The 23849-nt window shown below is 34.7% G+C and overlaps 1 protein-coding gene across 12 annotated transcripts in view; it reads right to left on the reverse strand.

Annotated features, from left to right (window-relative positions):
- The window catches only part of DMD (dystrophin), a 1298312-nt gene that overhangs the window by 660928 nt on the left and 613535 nt on the right, over positions 1-23849 (reverse strand). For 10 of the 12 annotated variants that reach the window (XM_075033523.1, XM_075033521.1, XM_075033516.1 and 7 more), the window contains 7 exons: positions 21217-21396; positions 19102-19230; positions 17360-17530; positions 13661-13783; positions 11981-12118; positions 9857-10009; positions 8752-8934 (listed from right to left, as the gene is read on the reverse strand). In XM_075033523.1, the coding sequence (XP_074889624.1) occupies positions 8752-8934; positions 9857-10009; positions 11981-12118; positions 13661-13783; positions 17360-17530; positions 19102-19230; positions 21217-21396 (1077 nt within the window). Of the gene's footprint in view, positions 1-8751; positions 8935-9856; positions 10010-11980; positions 12119-13660; positions 13784-17359; positions 17557-19101; positions 19231-21216; positions 21397-23849 lie in introns of those variants that run through there. The other 2 variants (XM_075033527.1, XM_075033524.1) reach the window with 2 other exon arrangements.

The following is a 23849-nucleotide window of genomic DNA, read 5'->3' on the forward strand; positions in this document are numbered from 1 at the left end:
TCCCTTCCCGCTCTAGGCCTCCAAACTCATAGTGGCCTTATTCTGCTGTGCTTTTGAGTTAATAACTTCACACAAAGAGAATAATTGGGAGGAGTAAAGTGGCAAACCACACCTATCAGCGCTACTGTACCATGACACTGCTCCTAGCAGCATCCTGCTGAGAAGTTCAGGAAAAAGAGACAACCACGTGTCTCCTCCTGAAGTGAACTAACGCTTGAGAAAGTATGCTTTACAAGCAGCTGTAAGATATATCAGCGTGTAAAAAGTCAGTCGCATCTGAGGAATAAACAAACATAGGTGTGCTAGACTTACAACAAAAGCAGCAGATAGCAGACACCTCCTGGCCAAAGTCATGTCTCCAAGAGTCCAAGAAACTTTGGAACAGTTTGCTGTTTCCTAGAGCAAACTGTAAACTATGCGATATTTGCTAGCCCATGGTTAGCATCAATGCAGCAAATAAAGAATTAAAAATGCAAAAGTATGATCAAATGCTGTCAGAAATCAATAAAACCAATTTCAAGTACATATTTATATATAAAGAAGCTTTTATTCACACCTTCCTATGTCAGCTGTAAGTGGTGATGTCAGGTAACAGAAAAATAAATGTTCTCTTCAGTATTGCTAGCACATCTTGCCTGTAAGTGCATATATATGTAGAAAGTAGATCAAAATTATACCAATAACATGGAATTTTCATTATGAGATTGGATGGCCTTAGTCAATCACAAAAGTTATCTTTCAGTACAAAAAGAAGCATCTCTTTCAAGTATAGAGAGACCTAAATCCTCACTACAGGATTAAAAATTTATAAAATGCTTACATAATTCCATGAAGGCAAGGTCTTAAAAGGCACCTGGCAGCATAAAAATCTATTTAAAATAATAAACTTTCTTCAAAAAACATATTTTCAAGCAAGAATGTAAATATTTTCTCATGTATGTGATTTTTCCACTCATGTATGATTGCAGTCCACAAAAGCCTGCACATTGCAATACTTAAAAAATGTACTTTAATGCTTGTATCTGGCTTCATCAATAACTTATATAAAAATTGAAACTTTAAAAATACACATGATTATTTTCAGCACTGGTCTTGCACAGAGTGTGCTTTATGGCTTCACAATTCTTCCCTGCTAAGGTACACCTTACTGGTTGAGAAATGTTGCATTAATAGGTTTTATTCTATGATAAAATGAATCTATTTTATCTATACACAAATGAAATAAAGCCAGTTCGAATGAAACTATTCTTAATAATAGCATTAATTAGAAAACACTGCAGTAAATTGTACGTGCTAGGAATAGCAATAGAATATTGCAGGCTTTGATTTTGAAAACCATCAATCAACAGGCATTAACCAGCGCGAACTTGCTTCCGCTGTCTTATTTTTGACCTTCATAACTTGACTGAAATGCAAAAGTTTTCTCCATAAGAAAAAGTCTGTTCCCTGTACTTTTAGGCTTAAATTTTGGGATATCTCCCAGAAACTCAGATAGTCATGCTACACTCTGATGAGCTCTGTATGGTGGATTGGATAGATACCTGTGGTTGCTTGGCTCAAAGACTTGGATGACTACTTATTCCACTCCCAATTTTTTTTTTTTTTTTTTTTTTTTTTTTTTTTTTTTTTTTTTGAGAGCGCTTTATTTTCACATTTAGATGAGGGGGAAAAAAGAAAGATACAGACAAATGCTATAACACTTATTTTTAAACATTAAGCCCAGAGTAATTAATCATTATTTTGGTTGTATTCATAAATGTAACTCTGGTTTCTTTTTTTTTTTCTGGTTGTTTTTGGGTTTTTTTGTTTTGTTTTGTTTTGGGTTTTTTGTTTGTTTGTTTGTTTTTTGGTTTTTGTTTTTTTTTTTTTTCCCAGGAGATAAATATATAGTTTAAAAACTATGACAAAGCATTTTGGTGCTGCAGCCAATCATCTGTGTTCTGCACACCCTCATGCTTTTAGAGCCCTCCAAGATGTCAGGTACACTCCGTCAAGCCGTAAAATGAACATCTTCGGCAATCCCTTTTTCAGTTGCTTAACAGTACTTTGTTTTATTCTGGTTGAGATAATTACCTCCAGATATGGACTCTCCTCAGGCTGAGGCACTGCTGCATATTGAACTTAGCTGGAGCTTATTTGAAAACTTCCCCATTGCTCCTTACTAAGGACCTGCTAACATTCACGCAAATAAGAGACTAACGCAACTACACTTTACGTTGTCCTGGTTTCAGATGGGATACAGTTTACTTCCTTCTGCACCTTTAGGAGTATACTCGGATGCATTAAAAAAAACACCCAAAACAAAAAAAAAAAAAAAAACAAAAAAACAAAAAAACCCACAACAGAAAAAACCCCATGAGTGATGCTGACATCCTCAATTGTAGACAGGAGATGAACATCATCTCTTCAAAAGATACTGTCACTTAGGGCCAGATCACTCTGCAGCAGGTCTTTTCCCTTATTATTTAATTCAATATTATAGCCAAGTAATTTTAACACCAAATTTCTCACCATGTAATTTATTATGTTAATAAATTATGATATACTCTATCAGAGAAAATAAGATGGTAACTAGCTGCCTTGTTTCCCAGATCGCTAGGAAATTATAAGGAAGAAAATACTATACTAGTATAATGCTCAGTTTTGTCCAAAGAAAATTGAAATGAGGCACAACTGGGCGCTACGTCGCCCATGTTTCTTTAAACAAAGGCTGTTGGTCCTGTTTCCATCTCAGCCACACAGAGAACAGTAAGAAAAGCCTGTGGCATGGTTAAGACTACATTCTTATAACCACTTCGTATGATTTAAAGACAGCATCCTAAACCAGCCTTAGTCCAAGCTGCAGCAAGTTTTCATTCCTACGTGATGACATAAAGATGTCGAGTTTCACTTTCAAACCAGAGAATAGAATTTAGATCACTGAAGTTTGTAACAGATAATGAAAAATGGCAGAGAAAAAACCTTTTCTGTAAAGTTCTGTCATCTACAAGACAGGATTTTTTAACTTCTTTCTATTAAAATACTACAGATTTGCAGTGATGATAGGGAATACTGTACAGAATTAATAAGTAAATATCAAAGACGACAAATACACTTTAGAAGACCTCAAAATACTGTAGTAAACTTGTCCACTTTTATACAACCAGGCTATACATGGTCTTCACTTAAATTACCACAACACTGTATGCATTCATTCTAGACACAGAGAAGGTAAAGTGCATTTAAAATGCATCTACAAAACTAGTTCTTCTTCAGCTATATCAGAGACACTACCTATCTTCAGTGTACTTCCCATACCTTTCTTATCTTAAATTAGACATAAAACTAAAGTATTTGAAATAGAATTATATTATTAGGAATAAATTTTCTAAAAGCAATTTCCAGGTTGACAGATGCTAGAAAATGGGTGTAAACCTTCAGCCGTGATTCTCTTCCCAAATATTCTCATTCATCCTCACCCCTTTTGCAGACCACAGTCAGAAAAGCCCAGTCTTGGGCTGTGCGGTGTAAAGCTATTTGTTTAAAAAGCTGCCACTGTAAATGTCAGAAGAGTTAAATGGTGTCACAAGATCACCTCTGTCCTGTCCTTAAGAGACCCAAAGCACATAGGTGAAACAGATACTAATCCATCACTGTATAGTTCTTTTCTTTTGTCCAGTAGGTATTTTCTTATTTTGCTTTTTTATTGCCTTTTCTCTCTTTTATTTGTCCTCTCTCCCAGTCATTGTAGGAATAATGAATTAGTCTGCCCCTTCTTCTTGGTAACCATTACTTGTTTATTTACCCCAAGAAATATTTAAGCAAGGATAAGAGAAGAAAACTACTTCATTCCAATGCTGCTCCTTATGAAAACTGGAAAACAACGATCGAAAACAATGGTAGCACATTACCACTGAAGTACCCATGTTATATAGATGCGGACAGGTAATTAGGACACCAAGTCCTGTGTTTATCTAGCTGTGGCACATTTATTTCAATTAATGTTTGATTTATATCTGAGAAAATATCTTTATATACAAACGTACTTGTAACAGTTAAAAAAAATGTTTAAGTATCATTAAATGAACTAATTAGAGCTCCATAGGGAAATATTAACTGAAAACTGCAAGATGCCCTTAAAAGGCTGAACTTAAACAAACTCTTGAATTTCAGTTGTAAACTTGCTCAGTCCTTAATCTGGTTCCAGAAGTTGATCACATACTCTCTCACCCGAAGTGATCATCCAGTTAGGAGACAGGTATTTTTAATTTCTGAATGCTTTACAGAATCTTAAACAGAATAATGCCTTTTATTTGGACAAATGAAGTTTATGATATTTAGTTCATAGTAAGTACTGAGAGTACTGGTATTTTATCCATGTTGCAGATAACTATTGAACTGCTCAGACTAAACCACTTACCTTATAGGAATAAATACATGTTTTGTATAGCTATTTTCCTTATTAATTCCTGTTCAACGCATAGTCTAATTGGTATGAAAAATACAGTCTCTCCTGATGTTTATAATTTAATCAATTTTATTATTTTTCCCAGAATGGCCAAAATCCAGGCTCAAATATTTCAGTAGTAAGATTCCAATATAATGTTTGTGTGTGTCACCAATGAATTTACTGAAATGACTTGGGTAAGCCAATTTTTTTTTTTTTTGCTTGTATATATATATCTATAAGTACATAATCTTGAGATCTGTTAATAGGTTGCAAGAACAATATTCCTCTTGTCCTAAAAATACTCTGGCTTACTATTTACAGCATGCATAGTTCAGCTAGGAGAGGAAAAGAAAAAAAACCACCATATGTGACAGCAGAAAGAATGTTGGATAGCTTGATAAAATATGGTAACAGGACATATGAAATAAGAATTTATAGTGTAGGCTCTGCACCTGTGTTCATCTAGAAAATGTTTTCTCATGATAAAGGCCTTCAGTACTCTCTATACACAGAGTAATTTCAGTCAGCTCAATAAAATCTAAACTGAGCCATGACAAACATGCTCATAGACTGCTGAAATGAAAGCATGGAAAAACACCTTCTATAAAACAGGCATTAACTAAAGCTAATTTAATTTAATGTAGTCAATATATCAATAACTGGTTTTGATCCTGATTTGAATTAATCTATCTGAATCTAGCTTTTTCTCTGCAACAGATAACTATTTTCATCACCCTGGAACAGTGGCATAAACTGTTGCAGAAAAACAGTAACTGGAAGATTTAGGTTTAGACTGTAGCAAAGAGGATTGATAACTTTTCTGAAAATACTGTGCAACTGCCAAGGCTTAATGATTTTGGATTCTGCAGAGATAATCTAGAAATAAATGTCCCTTGAACTCTCTAATATTATAATTTTTACTAAAATGAATTTTTTAAAATACAAACATGTAATTTTAATATGCAAAAATTGCATACTGCTCTAGGATTAAATTGGAATGGCTTGTTTTTTGAAGAGTATCTTAGGCTTCCATGCATTTCAGTGGGATTTAGTGGTTAACCATCATTTTAGAACATGATGGTAGAATATTCCACTCTTCAATAAGTTATTCAGATTCCACAACTGAAGTTACTACCAACTGATTTCAAACAGAAATTTTTTGCAGAAATGAAGCAGAACATTAAACTTTTCTTAACACAGGAATTGGAAATTTGCCTGACTGAAAAACTGAATTTTCTGCCCACTGTTTATTTTGCGACATATTAATAAAGACACCATGTGGGAGAAGAAACTTGTAAGACAACATGAAATCCAAAAACTTTTTCCCACTCAGTGTCATTTTAGGTTTTGTGCAGTTGTATTTATGTATTTGTGTACCATGTTTAATCTGTTATTGCAATAAACCCACCTTTTTCCCTACAGAATGTCACACCCTACTCTCTTGACAATTTTTCACATAAAGAGATGACCACTTTAACAAATTGAATAATGTCTCAAAATTGGCATTAAACAGAAGATGCAGTGTTTGAGGTAATATAACTACATCGTACCTTATTATCAAAAGTGGTGACAGAAAATTCCTTTTTATAAATATACACCCATATATATTTGTCAGTTAGTTGCTGGATATTTACTGCTACGTATTTGTGAGACGATCAGAATTTTATGAGAATCTACCATGCTAGAAAGAATCAATTCTTATATGGTTATGGTTCCTATATCCTTCTGACAGGTCTTCCCAAAAAACATTAGGGAAAAGTAAAATCCAGAGGAGCATGATCACTCTAATTTCACACTTAGATATCAGAAATATATTGGCTCCAACAAAGGTAAGAAATGCAAATCTGTCATCAAGCCACATAATTAAAGGTCTTCTTCAATGCAGTCTTGCTATATTTATTCAATGAATCATAATGAATTGCAAGATATACAGTACAACTAAATCCTCATTGATTCATAATAACAACTTTCAATTGTTAAATAAGTCTATTACTGAATACATCATCAATTATAAATAAAAAATGCAGCAGTTTTCTATTTCTTTTCCTTTAAAAATAAATTCCTTTTTGTATTTTTATTATATGTTTTTATTCAGTTGGTGGTTAACATAGAAAATCTCTGTGAAAGTTATGTTTGCTGGTATATGCACGTGTTCAAGTGAATAGTTTGAATTTTCATTTTTCTTTTGTATTTTAAAGTTTTGCACAAACAATTAATTTATCCTCACAACATCCCTGTGAGGTAGGTAGGTACTTCGGCTGTATTAAAAAAGAAAAGAAAAAAAAAAAAAAAAAGGACTTCAAGAGAAATTCACTTTGCTTCACTGATTCAGCAAAGCCAAAACAGTAACAAGGCAGATGTACTTCTCGCTCTGGTTTCAGTCATGAAAATATACTGCCTCTCACCAGTTTCAGTAGCTTCTGTAAAACTTCTAAAATATTTCATATGAATATCACACCTTGGTCATTGTCAACAGAGCAAGATATTTTTCATGAGAAATGAGAAGGATACAGTAATTATCCTGTACATAGGTAAATTTCATTGAATAATGACCTCATTCCCCAGATAAATACTAACAAGCAGCCTTCTTGCATGAAATATTTGAGAATATTAAAAAATTTAACCATTACAAGGATAGAAATGTATTAGATAAATCATATATTTTAACAATAAAACTACATGTAATGGTTACATGGCTTTAAAAAGTCAATGACTGTATTCCTTTGGCCAATTCAAAAGCACATGTGCTGATGTATCTACCTTACATATTTTAAAGAAAAATATGCTAATATATAATTTTATTGATTTGCTAGTAAAATTTTATATTGGATATACTCATCCTCTGTCATGGTAGGTGGTGGGTGACATAAAAAGCAGATTGACAGCAGAATGTTTTTATATAAATTGCATGCACATTCTTATTTCTTACTTGTTTATCAAAGGAACAAATATATTCATTATAAAAAAGAAGACTCATTTACAAGACAAAGTGAAGCCTGCTCTAGCTCCATGCCAGTATAAACAATTTGCAACTGATTACATCCATCAAGTTTAATATAAAGCATAGTAATCTGAAAAGAGTAATCAGATGGAACAAGATTTAATAACATACAAACCAAAGTTAATGTTTCTCTGATTGTTTCCATTAACTGCATAGCTATCCCAATTATTATTTTTATGTGTACATTACGTAACTTAATAGTAGAAAAGTTAAAAATATACAATACACTCAGTACATTAAATAGAGGACTGTATTGACCAAAAGGTTATACATTATTGCTGATTTTTGGAACTTTTTTCTTCTTTTTTAAAACATAGTCAACCATATATCGATTAGAAATAACACTTTATGTATTTAAATTTTCATTATCCTGTCAGTATGTCCCCTCTGTAATCTAGGTGCATTCAAAAATAAATAAAATTATATTTTGTTGAAACACCCCTTCACCACTAGCACTTTTAATATTACAGAAAAGCACATAATGCAACAACTTCCTTGAGAGCAAATCTTATCTTTCTTCACATAAAATCCAAAGCCCATAAGACAATGAGCAGAGTAGTAGGAATGGCAGGGAAAAACTGCCATGGAAGTGCAAGAGCAATCTCTGGTAACCTTCTACATGGGTAACACCCAATACGTATTTCGAACATAAACCTGGAATAGTGACAGTTTATTTCCCTTTTATTTATCCAGTTATTGCAGCACATATAAACCACTAAGCCTCATTGTATTTTATACACAACTAAACAACTCAAAATGAGGAGACACGAAGTTGGCTTATAAAATTATGTTTTCATCCTGTCAGTTTTAAAAGTACACTTTCTTGCAAAAACTCCTTTGAGAATTCAAGCATTTGAAGAAAAGGCCATGTGTATATAGTGTCATAAGAATTTTTTTAATCTCATCCTAAAGTGGGTATAACGGGTTATGGACAAATAAAAAAACAATTAAAATTGGCATGGGATGGGTAGTTTGAAAAAGACAATTTTTGTGGTTTACACGTTCACTGAACAAAATAGATGCATGGCAAACTGACGCTTTTAAACTGGAAGATGTTATGGAAAAATAATGAGGCAACAGAAATAAACATGAATTCTTCATTGCTGAGTTTTTGGTAATTGGCTGATTTAACTTAAGGGCAATTTTAAGACCAAAGCAGAGAACTATTGTATTAGAATGTAAAGATTCCCCCACTTGCAGACAATAGGGTTTTTCTTATTAATATCTGAAGAGTTGACACTGACCCTGAAGCTCTCATAGTTAGTAGGATGCTGTTAGTAGTAGCAGTTGCAAACATTTGGGTTTGCCAGTAACAACTCACAATTTGTGCATAGTTGAGTCTTCGAAACTGAGCAAATTTGCTCTCAAAATCTCGCCAGCGCTTGCTGAGCTGTATCAGGGTTGGCTCCACTGCTTTTGCAGCCCCATCCTTAGACAAGCGTTCAGCCTGCCTGTGCACCGCATTCAGATCTTCCTTCTTCTTCTCCAATTCTCCATCAATCTCCTAGTGAGCAAAACCAATACAGGGCCCAGGACAGTTAGCTAACTAGATCAATCAACTGAAAATTAGCAAAACACTTGTGTCAGAAATTCCATTTCCATTTTATTGTTACAAATAAAATTTACAGCTATTTCATGTCTTATTTTACATTTAAACAAAACAAAAGTAACTGAAATTGAAGAACCTTCTTGGAGATTGGCTGTAGAGATACTAACAACTAGTACGCAGTGAAAACTAGTTAGCAAAGGCCAACAGTTTCCACTTCCAGATTCTTGCTAGTACCCTGTGATGGGCAATTGGAGAAATTCTTTTCCCAATAAGGGTCAGCATATTCAGGACAAATAGCGTTTGGACAGCTTACTAATATATGATTTGACTCTTCAACATGTTACTTAACTCCTGTTTTACTCTGTGGGAAACTCAACAGAGAATGAAGCAAAGAAAGACGATGCAAAATAAACTAGGAAAACCTTTGACAGTATGTAAATAAATCTATAGAGTTTGACAGTGACATATGAATATGTTCTGATGAAAATGAATGTGCTAACATGAGATAGAGGTCATCCATATATCGGTAAGTCATTTGTTCATCTGGAACAAAGATACATAAAATCAATTACAATTTTTACTAGAAAACATTTGATGCTTCTTAACACATTGCACACTTTCCATATTATTGATAAAAAATTTTATTTAGTGCGTTTCAAATTATTTATCTATAACATTCTATATAACAAACGAATACAAGATATAGTACAACAAAGAAATGTCAGTTTGAACACAGTTTGTTTTACTATAAATAGCAATAAAGAACTGAACTGATAATATTCTGTTTCTATTGGATTATTTGTTGCATTTGCTGTCTGTTAAATTCATAAACTGTCACTCAAAAAGATTTACCATTGCCATCCCCAAACAACATTACCTTTAGCTTCTGCTCATCTTTGTGGTCTGGTAGACTGGCTAACTTTTTCTCAATGTCATCCAGCCATGTCATTAGGTCATCAGCCTGCCTCTTGTACTGATACCATTGGTGAGAAATCTCTAAAGCCTTTTTTCTTCTTTGAGTTCTCAAGTCCTGTTCACAGTGCAGATATTATTAGAATATGAATTAAAGGCTTATAAAATATGAATTGGTATGTGTGCACACTGATGGGGAAAAAAGTGCACAAGGCCGCTATTTTTTTTTATTAAACCTTGACATTTAAATCAAGTATATAAGTATCGCAACACAGCATATTTTCTTCAGTTTAACAGCATATAAGTAACTGAACACAGCGTATTTTCATCAGCTGAACAGACTATTTTTTCTTTTAAAGGAGGTTACCTAATTCAGAGTTGTTCACATGTTGAATAAGCCACTGAGACAGTCACCAATATTCACAGAAGTTAAGACTCTTATATAAATGTCAATATTTTATATAAAACACTTTTGCTCAGAATACTTACTGGACAGATGGAAACACAGCCCACTTAGTATCTAGCCATAAGTGGGCTTCCTGTGTTTTGTGATGTCCTGTGAAATTCTAGCCTGCATGCAAACTCTGTAGCTATTCACAAGAAAATAATTGCAATGCAAAAATGTATGCAAAGGCAGGTTTTCTTTTTCTAAATTAAATACCATTTACATAACAAATGCCTTGTGTTTATGACTCAGCTTTATAAAAGTATTAAAACTTCTCTTCAAGAGGAAGGTAAGAAAATGTTTTTTATATTTCATATAAATATTATTAAATATACTCCATTTGCTTTAACTGCTTAACTTTGCTCATACAGAATTCAGAAAATATTTTCATTACTGTAACTTCTTATTAAGAAGTAAATTAAAAAATTACTGGTACATTTTATATAAAAATACTCAGATGAATATGCCTCACCCGTTCTTGAATTTTATTTGACAAGGTTGAATGCCTTAACTGAGTCACCCAAAGGAGAATCAATCACACTATTCCATAAAAACAGCCAGTAAGGATCTGGTCAATGGCATAGTTCTAGAAATACTTTTCTTGTTTCTTCTCCATAAAAATTATGAATTCCTTCCATTTAAACGGAAAAAAGACACACCTAGGAGATTTCAAGTTTCTTTTAAACGAGGATAAAACAATGGTATATTCCAGCTATTCTTTTACTGAATTCAAACAGATCTGCAAAACTGTAAAAATTAAGATGAAATCCACAGGAAAGGAAAGATGCTGCTTGAAGAAAAGTAATACTAAAATGTAACCATTCCATGTTCCCCAAGCCAAGAACAACTTAATCAAAATTTGCAGAAGAAAGAATAAATTCTGCTTGCCAATAAGATGAAAAAGTCTTCTATAGTTGCCAGTGCCTACAGCTCCAGGTAGGTGACCAGGGTGACTTTCCAACTGTAAGATTCTTTCTTTCCTCACTTGTTTTTTTTTTTCCCCTGGAAAGATGACTCTCCCAATTATGACTATTAGCTTGTCCAAGTAGGTCTCACTGTGGATGTTTCTCAGAACAGTATCATACAGTTATACCTCCAGGAGTGTGGTAACACAGAATTTTGACATATGACTTTGCTTTTCAGCCTCTTAGCTGCTAGGTCTAATGGTACTACCACCTACCCTATTCTAAAGAGGCTGGAGCCACTTTTCCTGCTAAAGAACATAGCATGTAAAACTTTTACTAAAGGATAAAACAACTTATTCATTGCCAGAAGTATGTTATACAACTGAAAATATGTTTGTGAGAATTGATTCTAACCAAGGTCTTGGACTGCTGTTGGAGAAACACAAAACATGAATAACACGTTAAAAAAGCAATTGTTATCAAAGAAATCATTGTTGTCCAACTGCCAATCACATGGTTGTGGACTGAGGACACTGAGACAGTACTTGTTAAGCTGGAGATTTAAAATGTCTTTTCCAAGGCATCAAGAAAAGTATATAAGAAAATATATGTTTATAGCCAAATAATTTTAAATTACTCATGTCTAAATAGTAATGAAGATTCATTTAACAGTACAACACCCTGAAATGAAGAAAAAAATGGGTTTAGTAGCATGTGCTTATAATTGTAGCTCCTATACCTTGAGAGCATTATGTTTAGTCTGCAACAGCTGTTGTTTTATCTTTATTTCCTCCCGTTTTCTCTCATCTGTGATTCTCTTTTGAAGCGTGTCGCCTCTTTGCAGCAATTCTTTCACTGTGCTCTCATCATCTTCGCTCTGATTTAAAAAAAAACAACAAACAAACCCAAGAATAACGGGCATTTTAATCTTATTATTACTTAAGTACTAGGAGATACAGATGTATAAAACTACACTTCCTCTGCTAAGGTGAACATCTAACAGCTACTTGCAGTTCTATACTGAAGATCGAATAACTTTCAGTTGCTTTCTATGACATATGTAGACACTTGAGGGGTACAAATAAAACAGCACTTGAAAACCTACAGCTGTTTGATATTAGATTTTACACAGCACCCAGGATAACAGGATGAAAGCATTAAAGGCAAAAAGGTAAAATGTATTTTACTTTACACCAGAAGGAACAGATACATCTAAAATATTCTAAATCACTCTCAGTAGTCACTGAATTTGCCAGTACACTAGGAGGCCAAGTAATTCCTGACCATTGCACGTATCATCACAGTGCAAAGCAGCTATTCTGGCAGGGAAAATGACACCACTAAGTATTTTTTAGATAGAAGCTGAATCTATGCCACAGATTCTGGGAGTGTCTCTCTTGAACCACACTACACATTTTACATAAAGAAAGGGAACAAAACATGCTCAAGTAGTGGAAACTGCCCCGTCAAACTTGATTCACTTCAAATTTTCCACTGCAGTACATACTACCTTAGATTTTACTTTTCCTGCATTAAAAAAAAAAAAGAAAAAAAAAGAAAAAAAAAAGAAAAGAAAAAAAGTCCTGTAAAGATTCCTTTCAGCATTGATCTAAAATAGCTATCTTTGAAGATTTCCTGAAAAGGAAAAGAATATTGACTCTTTATATTGCTTGTAAAGAAATATATATTTGGTCTTGCTGTGGACTCACAAAGAGAGGGTCCTAAAGATGAATTTCTGTTATTGCCCAGCCAAGAAACATCATCCCTCTGAAAATCACTCTGGAGAAAACACACTACAGTGGTAACAGTAGCAAAGCATATCAGTATTTTACTCTTCTCTTCCCCCCCCACCCTCCCCGCCCACCCCCAATATGGATAAACAGTTTTACTACTTGCAAAGAGCAAGCGTGAGTAATAAAGCTTACCACAGCCACAAAACCTATTTACAATAAATGGTATAATCAGATTGGTTAAGAATTTAATTGGCTAGTGGCATTTCTTTCAATGATCATTGCCTAACATTTGTTTTAGTGAATGTCTTCTTTTACTATATTGCCCATTTAGATACATCATTCTGAGCTTTCTTGGTCTTTGTACTGCTACAGAGATTTTAATATTCATTCCCTATTCTGTAATATTGTTGGTACTAGTATAGGACCCGTAGATAATATTCCTGGTTTACTTTGTGTTTTCACAAGGGTCGAGAAATGTTTTTCTTATAAACTAACAATGAATTTATCACTAAAACTTTTAGTTAATGCTAACTTGTGACTTCTGATTTTATAATATATTAGCACAATAAAATTTTGTCCAAGTCATATCTAAAGATTCTAACAGAAATATGGAATTTTCTAATTTTCACTCAGTTTTTTTCATCTCCCTGCCTACTTCACTCAGACTTCCATTTCAACCAAATTACCATATCTTTATTGAAGTCCTCCTCTTTCAGATTCACCCCCTGCTGAATTTCATCCTCCAGTGGCTCAAGCATTTTTTGTATATCGGAGTCAAATTGCTCCAATTCCTTCAAAGGAGTGAAGGGCTAAAAGGGAGAAATACAAAGATTGTTTATTTAAATCACACACTTAATAGTTTTATTAGAAACACAGATGAAGAGAGACATCTGTTCTCCCCCCTATTGCTAAAACAATGGTAGACTTTCCATCATGTGGAAAAATATCTACACCATACAACTCAAAGTACCCAAAGATACAAGTGAAGATAGCTATTTAATAATACTGTAGAATTTGCATATAAGAAAACATAAGAATTATATGGTGAGTGAAAATAAAAATAAATAAATATGGTATTCTCTCATTTGTGTGTAAGCACAGGTTCACATAAACAGTGTAACATAATGATTTGTCTAAAACATTAAATGTTGACACTATTTGGCCATATCTGGTTTGTCAGAAATTACACAGCAACAAGCAATCCATTCAGATGAAAAACCACCTACTACTACCAACTGAGAAAAATTTCATGATAATTTGTTTCAGCATTTTGAAATCATTGCTCTCTCACAAAGAATAGCAAAAATGTCAGGTGAATTATACAACACAAAAGACAGATAATCTTTGTGTAAGATATTCCCCTGGCAATATTTTGTAACATATTAAAAAAATGAACAAAACTTCATTAAAAGAGCTTGTGTTTTAGAAAAGCCTCAAGAAAAATGCAGCACCACAAAACCCTCAACCAAACAAAATAGGCACAATTTTTCCAAAATGAATCACAGTATAATTATGGTGCTTTAGCTTAGCGTTCAGTTTTAAACTCTAAACCAAGTGCCACTTATTAACAACAATACACTGCCCTTTATCTACATGATACCCTAGTGCCTGTGGATAGTTCAATGTACAATATGCAATATATTTATTAAGTGCATTGCAAAGGATCAAGAGAGAAAGCTATCTTCTTTCAAAGCTTTAAACACAAGAACAAGCAACAAATTCTTGATGATTCTTGCATAAAATTTAGATTTAAAGGTAATTAATGCTTTATGATGTTCTAGGAACTCTCGGACATACAACTGTCTTCTTGCTAAAGACAAAAGCACATTATATCCTAATCAGTTCTCCTTTACTCTTCCCTCCAGTACAATTGCTATTTATTATAAAGCAAAAATTTGTAATGAAGGTGGTAGCAACCAAAGTTAATCAGTTAAAACAAGAGAGACTGGACATCAACTGCAATCTGTGCTCAGCTGTTCCACAGATGACCTGGGACAATTAGGGTGAAAATGCCTTAATTGTATCTGATTGTTTTAATGACAAAGAATTTGCGCACTTACGAACATTCATGGAAATACAGTAATGTATGATATTCATAGAGAATAATACTGTGCTCGCAAATTTTCATCAAGAAGCTCAGCATTACACTCAGCAGGCACTTCAACTGAGGTAGAAATAGTAGCAAGTAGTATGCAGTAATTTCTTCTCAAATGCTCTGAAGGATATCTTCAAAAGTACTTAAACCTCACTAAAAGACAAATCAACTAATAAAACTGGAATATAAAATTACTCATCTCTAACAAATGTTTGAAAAAAAAATAGCAAAAAGGAAAATGGAAGGAGAAATACTAAATGAAATTCCAATAACTGAATGAGGTTTAAAGACACTTGAAAACACTTGAAAAGGTTAAATCTCATTTTAGTACACTATGATAATTTTGATATCTCGGGACACAACAACTATGTACTACTGTTTACCGACATGACAGGTCATTTCTTATTACTTCATTGTTGTACTGATAATTGTTATTATTTGAAAAAATACAGATAATTTGAAAATAGATGAGAACTGATTGAAAATAGATTATGAGCGCTTACTATCCTCTTGAACTGATTTTTTAATCTATTATTCACTGAGTGAATAATTTTACCTCAGTAGGAAAAAAAACCAAAACACTTAGGAAGCATAATATCACTCCAAAAGAATAATAATCCTTGAGCCCATGAAGCTGAAATAATGACAAAGGGAAGTACAGTTACCTACATTATACAGGTGGACAAAATGAGGCACCCAGCAATTTAGTCCTTTTTCCAAATGCATACAGCGAGTCAGTAGAAGTGCCAAGAATTCAGACAAGCTTTTGCCTCTATCTTTTGCAATACCTATTAAATATAGATATCGTTTGTGAATCATACCCTAGCTGTCCATTCCCTAAGGTCCTGGAAAAGCTGTCCTAACTTCTAATTTACCATTAAAATTACGAGCTGTAGTAATTCCTCTCATCTTGCTAGGTACATGGTGTATAAAGCTCAGTGAGGTGCTGCCATTCCAGCTCATTTTGCCTATACAATCAGAAATGGGAGAACACCTGAGAGAGAAGGCTGCCAGGTGGAAGGAGTTTGCAGGCTGTGCTCTGAAGACACTTCACCTTGATAAGCATCTTTTTCCCCTTCTTTTGAGTGAGCCCACAACATGCAATGCAAACAGCAAATCCACGATAAACCACCTTCAGGCAGTCCCATTTTTTCCTAAGACAAGCAATAATTTCACACAACTCTATCAAAGGTTGCATCAGCCCTGTATGCTTACAGCGTTGTGGAAGTGCAAGGTAAAACTGAGAGGGAAATCCAGACTGCAGATACCAGATGTTCAGCATAAAAAACATCACGCAACACAGTCGTTCGGGCTTTGCGCCAAGATGTTTTCTGTCTACAGTTTGTACTTGTGTAAGAAGTGAGAAGCACACTTGGAATGGCTGAAGGACTACTGATGGCCAATAGAAGAAAAAAGATAAACTTTATTCATAGGACATATTCTATTCTGTTCAAATACCCACAAAGAATGTGCTGGTTACACAGGGTATTGAGCCCTGCGTAAACCCCAAACAACTCATGAAAACCAAGTCTCTTGGCTTACGCTTTTTGCAAAGCTTTTTTCCTGCTCTGCCAGTAACCCTCTGTGCATTTATTTCCCGTGCTATTACAGTAGCCAGCAAAAATAGTTAAGATGAGGATCCATGCACTCCCATTATCCTATATACCAACTTGCATGGCTGCCTGCTTTAATCTACTGAATAGCTCTCTACAATACAGTGGAGAAAGTAGGTGGCTTATGTCCCTCCTCATTCCAATTCAGAAGTCATAACTTGGCTAAAAATTACCTAATCATACTGAATTCAGATTCAGTAGTCATACTAGTTGTACAGATGAGTAGCTGAAGTATAATTGATATAATCTGTGTATATATATCTGTCTCTATCTCAAACCTTGGTGAGTCACAGCCTTATAGGAAAAGACTGAGTACATCTAATGAAAAATTAGTCCTCAAAAGTCAATCTATATAAAGAAAGGCTACTCGTATTTTGATAAGATTAAGAATCTCACCAATTCCTAGATGTTGTCCATTCTTCATAAGTTAATGAAGTAATCTTTATGTTCATATAAAGTCATCGAATACTTTTAATTGTGAAACAGTGAAAAAAGACCTTAATGCCAAACCCCCCAAACCTTCACACTTTTAAAAAAAGAAAATTCTTAGGATCTACATTTTTGTCCTTTAAAAGCTTAGGTTTGGGAGAAACTGCAGCCCGCTATGTAGTTGTAATTGTGCACCTTATATAAATACCATTTTGTATGCATCTCCATATGGAAGCAAGTCCTCCTACCTTTCCACTCTTAATTCTTTGTGATATAGTTGCAAATCGCTGGTTGAGCTCTGACAGTTTAGGCTCTATTACTTTCCTGCAGTGATCTCCATGGTTTGTCATCAAGTCTACTGCCTGGTCACGCACAGAGTCCACCTTTGGGTGCATATCATTCAGCTCAGCCTTTAAGCGCTACAGTCCGTGAGCAAGAGACAGGGCTTGAAGTTAGTAATAAATGCAAAGAGAGAGAAAGAGAGAGAGAGAGAAAGTGTGCAAAGGAATAGGGAGCAAAACCACAAAGCAAATTCAGATAATTATGCATGAGTGTGTAAATCCAGTAGAAATACATTAGATAACATTCCTACTCATAGCCCTCAAATTTATAGCAGGAATGTATCTACATGTCTGTTTTAATATCTCCTAGAGGAAATTAATGGTGAACATTATTTCTAGCCAGGTTCTTATCTGCAATAATACAATCCTCAGCATATTTCAGGATACGCTAAATTATTTTACGTTCCTAAAGCTAGGAAGAGCTGCTAATTCATGTATTATGGAACTGGATGTGTAGTTGTTGCTTTCATTACTGTTCAGGCCCATAGTTGAGGCAGGGAAAAATGACCAGATGAAAACCAGTGGGAATTTTTTCTGTAAATCTATCACAGATTACAAAAAAATGAGGGCAAATACCTTCTTCCTCTGCAATAGTAATCTTAACAGTAGATCCGAGTATGGGCAGAGGCCGAAAAAGATAGCCAGGATTTGGGAATCATAAACACAGTTGGGCATTAAGAATTACATTTCACTGTCTGTATGAAATGCCTTTGTGCAGTACAAGTATATACACCTCTAATGATAGCAAAGATAATTTTACTTTGTACCTGATGGTGGCAAAATTGTTCATTCAACTACAAAAGTCTGTCCCGCAATCCTGCTGAGATCAATTGAGAGCACCGATTTATGCTCTACCTTGGAATTTGTAAAGTTTTGCTTTAGTAAATGGTATCATTATGTTAGTGTCAGCAATACAATTCTGATTTTGATTTGCAAGCTGTTCCTCAGATAGTAAGTACTGACCATGGAGTTCAACACAAAGTAAAACTTCACACTGATTTCAGAAGAAAAAAAAAAATCCATACAGATAATAATTTGAAGTTGTTTAACCTTAACAAAGAATGAGATACTTTCAAATTCACATCTATCTTGAAAGTTAATTTTTCATCAATTGGTCAAATGATGCAATGGGCCAAATAAAACCTCCTGGTTGATATGCTAACCCATTATTTTACACCTTGTTCACCATATAATATTCTTGTCTGTGGTGTTGGTCTGGCAGCAATGCAAACAGTGTTTATAGAATTAAAACAATCATATGACAGAGACATCAAATGCAGATAGCATAGATATCAGAAAAGTATCACAGAAAAGCAATTAAAAATGAAGAACACAGGAAAAAAAAAAGGATTTTGTTCAACCAGATGTTTTAAGGAGTTTTTTCCCAGCAAACACAGGTTTAATAAGCTGCTGTTCTACTCACCAGGAAGTCCCCAAGACTTATAATAACATATCTGGTTTTACTTCTGCAGGGATTTAACTTTTGTAATGCAGTGCAAATTTATTAAGTAATCTACAAGCTGCCAGAGGGTAGCTTTATCACAGAAAAAAGAATGTTAATCAATTTGTGACACCTTTCAAAATACACTAGTTTTGACAGTCCTTTTAAGAGTAAAATTAATGCTTTCCAGAAAATCGCATTTTTTTACCTTAAGAATTTCCTCTTTTTGCTGGGGTTTTTGTTTATCAGATTCATCCAACAGTATTTCAGCACGATACATCCAAGTTGTGACATTAGCTACATTCTGATCAAAAGCCTCCATGTGCTTTTGATATTCCTGTATGTGGAAAAGGTAAATACTGCATACAAAAAAAGTAATCAGAACTGAAATAATAGCAGTAATTATGCCAACTGTGGCAAACATGCATACATTATGAAATTAAACTTCTTTATTTTACACAGTAACTGCTTCTTTCGTGAAGGCTAGAATCTGTTGTTTGTTTGCTCTCACTTTATATGTTAAGTTTCTTTAAAAAGACATTCTAGGAAAGAGAGAAGGTTCCAAAGTGACAGGCAGGAGGGTGATAAAGTCACAGCGAGACGCAGGTGTCTGCAGCTCAGCCAGGCTGCTGAGAGGAACAGGAGGGTGACAGCCAGACCTACTGGAGGTGGAAAGAAGAGTTTCCCAAGAACCAGGTACAGAACTCATTTTGGAAAGGCACTGAGCTGATTGAAACTCAGATGGTAACAAGGATGCACTTGCAAAGTCACAGTCAAGAATGGGAGCTTTGTATCCAAAAGTCGTATTTACATTTCATCTCGCTTCTCTGCTTTGGGACTGCTTTTTAAAAAGCTATTCTAGTTGATATTCTGAGAAATCTTTTTTTCTCTCCTCAATTTAAAAACATTTTGTCTTTTCGGTGAGCTCATTAGAATGAGACCTCTGCATATCCACACAATACATATGCATACCACATACCTGAGATCAAAGATTTTAATAGTCCTTTTGGCCCCCACGTGTATGTACCTTTATTTGACACTGTTCTAAAATCAGTAAAAGACCAACTCCCTCTCTCATACCTTTTATCATGGGTTCTAGTAAATATTAACCAAAGAATCCAAAGCAGAGAAAGTGGAGGAATATAACTATACCAGTCTATAAACTCCATTATATGTTTCTTACAATCAGTTCCACGTTGAAGCTGAGCACCTACATCATACTGAACGAAAAGCTTAAGTTTTCCAGACAGAATAGACACAACCAGATGCTTTCACTTGTATACTGCACACAGCCGAAGCAGCCCCGTAGTGATGCTGTATATCCGTCGCAGAAGCACTCGTCATGTCGCCACACAGGTTCTAGTGGAGCTCCAACACATCAAGCTTGGAAAAGTCATGATAAAGGCTAGCACACCCTTGAGAACCACCCCAGTTTCTCCAGGTTGAAACTGCATTCCCATGCTCTCAGCAACAGAAACAGCGTACAAGATTTCCCAAAGCATTCTGGCAGCCCAGGGGTTAAGACTCTTCTGCGATTAAGGGTTCAAGCTGTCATCTCTTCATGACAGAATGAATTTTAAGGGAGAACATAGTTACGTGACTATCATCAGTTCGAAGCAGCTGGGGCTGAGGCTCCCAAATCTGTATTAAATGTGTATTAGGGATTTTACTTTCGACTGGGCTTAATCTGGTCCCCTTAAGTAATTATCCTCATCAAAACACGCACTATAAAGCTATCCAAGGGAGCATCGTATAGTTCTGGAAGACCAAATCATAGTCCTTGAGCATATCAGGTGTGCACCCTGAGCAGAGCTGCTGATTTAGTTGTCTCTGAAATGAATCTAGTTCACACACCCCCCAAAAGTACCCTGTGGACCAAACCAACATGCAAGCGGGGACTTACTTCCCAACTGGACTGTTCCCAACAGAAATGTTATTGTAGCCAAAAGCAGCTGAGGTTGTTGGTATCAATATCAAGACCTACTCAATTTATTTGACTATTTCTTTCACCTGATTCATATTCAAGCAGCCGAGGTCCTTGGGGAGAAACTGCATTTCATTCATTAGGGAAAAAATCCAAGAAAACAGTCCAGGAACGACTGAGGCAGAGAGGAACAAGATGCACTAACAATCAAGCCTCCAAAGAGCCATCACTCTGTAAGCAGTCAGATTCTTAAAATATAGATAGCATACCAAACAACAATCAATCTGATTGTCTGTGTACCTATGTATTCAATAAGCACAATCCAAGGCACCAGAAAAATACTCCTATAAGGCTGAGCACCAACATTTCCCTCCGTGTGAACAAATGCATTTTCCTTACCAGTAACAGATTGAACCATTCCTCAGCGCGTGAAGTTACTGCTATCCAGTTACTGTTCAGGAGGCTGAGTTTATCCTCCACCAGACTTTCCTGTCCTTTCAGCACTGTCTTCAAATTCTCTCCTAAATCGCTGATGCTCTTAAGATGGACCTGGCGTTTCTCAATCTCCTTCCGTGTTGCCTACATGAACAGAATTAAAAAAAAAATAAATTCAGGAAATTAAAAATTCTCCACCCTAAGTACAACCACCAGCAAGTTCACACTGGAGCACATATTCTTGCTTCCTGTAGGAAGGGAAAGCATTCTGTGAAGAGCAGTGAGTACAAAGCAAATTGTTCCTCTTCAGCTTTGATAAAATTGTAAATGTTCTTCATATTCTCGCAATCTTTTCTGGTAATAGTTTCATTTTAAAAACTGTGAATTCTCTCTCTCACACTCCAGTGTTTAAAATATAGTTTTAATACTTAATTATTAAACAAAAATCCACATTTTACAATATTTATATTGAGATGTTTAAAGTTACTTGGCATATAATAAAATGGCATAGTTAACAAATAGCACATAAAGCTTACATAATAAATGGGACAGTAATAAAACATCACGATGACATCCATCTTAAGACTTAGAGAACTCCATTGAAAATACTCTAGTGAAATATTTTAGTATTCCTTTAATATTTTTCAATGCAATTTTTTTCAGCAGAAACCATGTTCTTCTCTCCTGTTAGAGTTCTTGTTTCCTAACTGTAGAAATGCATCTTTTCATTACATTCACTTGGGATTTCACTCTGCGAACTAAAATACTAAAATTAGCTATTGTCCATAGCACCTCTGAGCTTGAATGACTAAAATACCTATGCAGTGCTACAAGATCAGGTTTCCAGCATCTCCTCCCACTATTATCTTACCTTATATAAATAGATTTAAATGATATGTAAGGTCACAATTTACTCACTACTTATGTCTTAATATTTGTTGCACATGCAAAAAGTCTAACAAAAAGAGCAAATCCCAACATATTTAGACAACATGTAAAAAAGCAGGAATTTAATATGAAATACCGACAAGACACAATGCAGAGTATAACAATCTTGCTGAATATTCAAGGAGAGGCACAAATTCCTCTACACCTAATATTACATATAACCAGTTTTATGAGAGAAATTCATCTGAGCTCCTTGGCACCTGATAGCAATGATACAGACATATATGATAGCTGCTTATAAAATAAAGCTCCAACTAGAAAGGAAATGGTCCAAACTGAACACAAACAGAAGTTTGGAGAAAAGTAAGAATCACTAGTCTCCAGAAACACTGATTTCTCACAGATAACTTGCATACACTAAAAGAACAACCACTTCTAATCAAACCGCAATCACAACCCTTCCATCTCCGGATCAACACTGTTACTGGAGTAGAACAGCACCTTTATCACCTCCACACTCACACCCCTCTCACGGTCACACATCAGCATAATTTTGTTGATAACGTGTTGTTAGGGAAAGTAGAATTTTCAGTTTGCAATAAAGACCGTATAGGAGTTATTCTTTTTGGTACAATACAATCTTAATAGTACTGCCAACTTACTTGGTGTATGTTATGCTTAAAGCAGCAGCTCGCTTCCTGTGATTAACAGAATTAATGATCTAATTTTGTAATGTTATTTCACAGAAAAGGTTTTGCACTTGCATTGCATGTAAGTATGAGAAATTTTACACATTCTACCAATTTTCTCAAATACAGAGGTTTTGTAATAGAACCAAGACATGATTAATGCCAATTATTAACTATAAACTACAGAATTAGAGAATTTGAAATGGACAGTTTCAAATTTCAACAGGTTCTTCTCAGATTAAAGGAAAAACATGCCCTCTTTTAGTACAATTTTACCTGTTTCACAGCAGGTACAAAATGTCATCATAAAAAAGAATAAGACAAAGAATATAATTTACCTCCAACTCAGGATGGAAAATTTCACTCAGCTTTATTACCTTTTCTGAACAATTTACTTCCATTTGGAAAAGAATCCCTGAATCATATTTACTATGGGTTGTGGTTTCCTTTGTATTTTACATATAGGAAAACTCAGACCAGTCTTGGGCTATATATATATAAATATTAATCCCGACTAGAAATGTAAACAGACGGATCAGACAATTAAATGACTATTAAATAAAACTGCTACCCAAAAGCTGAACGTATAATTCCTGATGTGTATCAAAAAGTGTAACTGTGCTTTGCCTGATCCCAGGAGTTGCTCCTTTCAAAGTAAAGAAATAATGTAAACCAAAGACTAGGTGTACCTCTGGGCAATATTAACACTCCCGTATATTAGCAAGTAAGGGACATAAATAACCAGTGAGATAAGTACACAATCACGCTTCCCCCCCCTTCTTTAAAAAAAAACATTGAGGCCTTCAATAAAACATCAAAGTGAAAAAGCCATCTTCCGCAATACTTCAAATCTTAATTATTCAAAGTTCTGACATATAAAATCCTGGACCTACTAAAACACAGTCAAAGAACTAGTGGAATCTGTAAAGACAGTGGAATTCCACACTCTATTATCAGCTAAGACCTCCTCTGTATCATACAATATGTAAACTAGGTAAACTAACAACTTTTTTTTCAGTT

This window comes from Buteo buteo, chromosome 8 (assembly GCF_964188355.1).
Source record: "Buteo buteo chromosome 8, bButBut1.hap1.1, whole genome shotgun sequence".
NCBI lineage: Eukaryota > Metazoa > Chordata > Aves > Accipitriformes > Accipitridae > Buteo > Buteo buteo.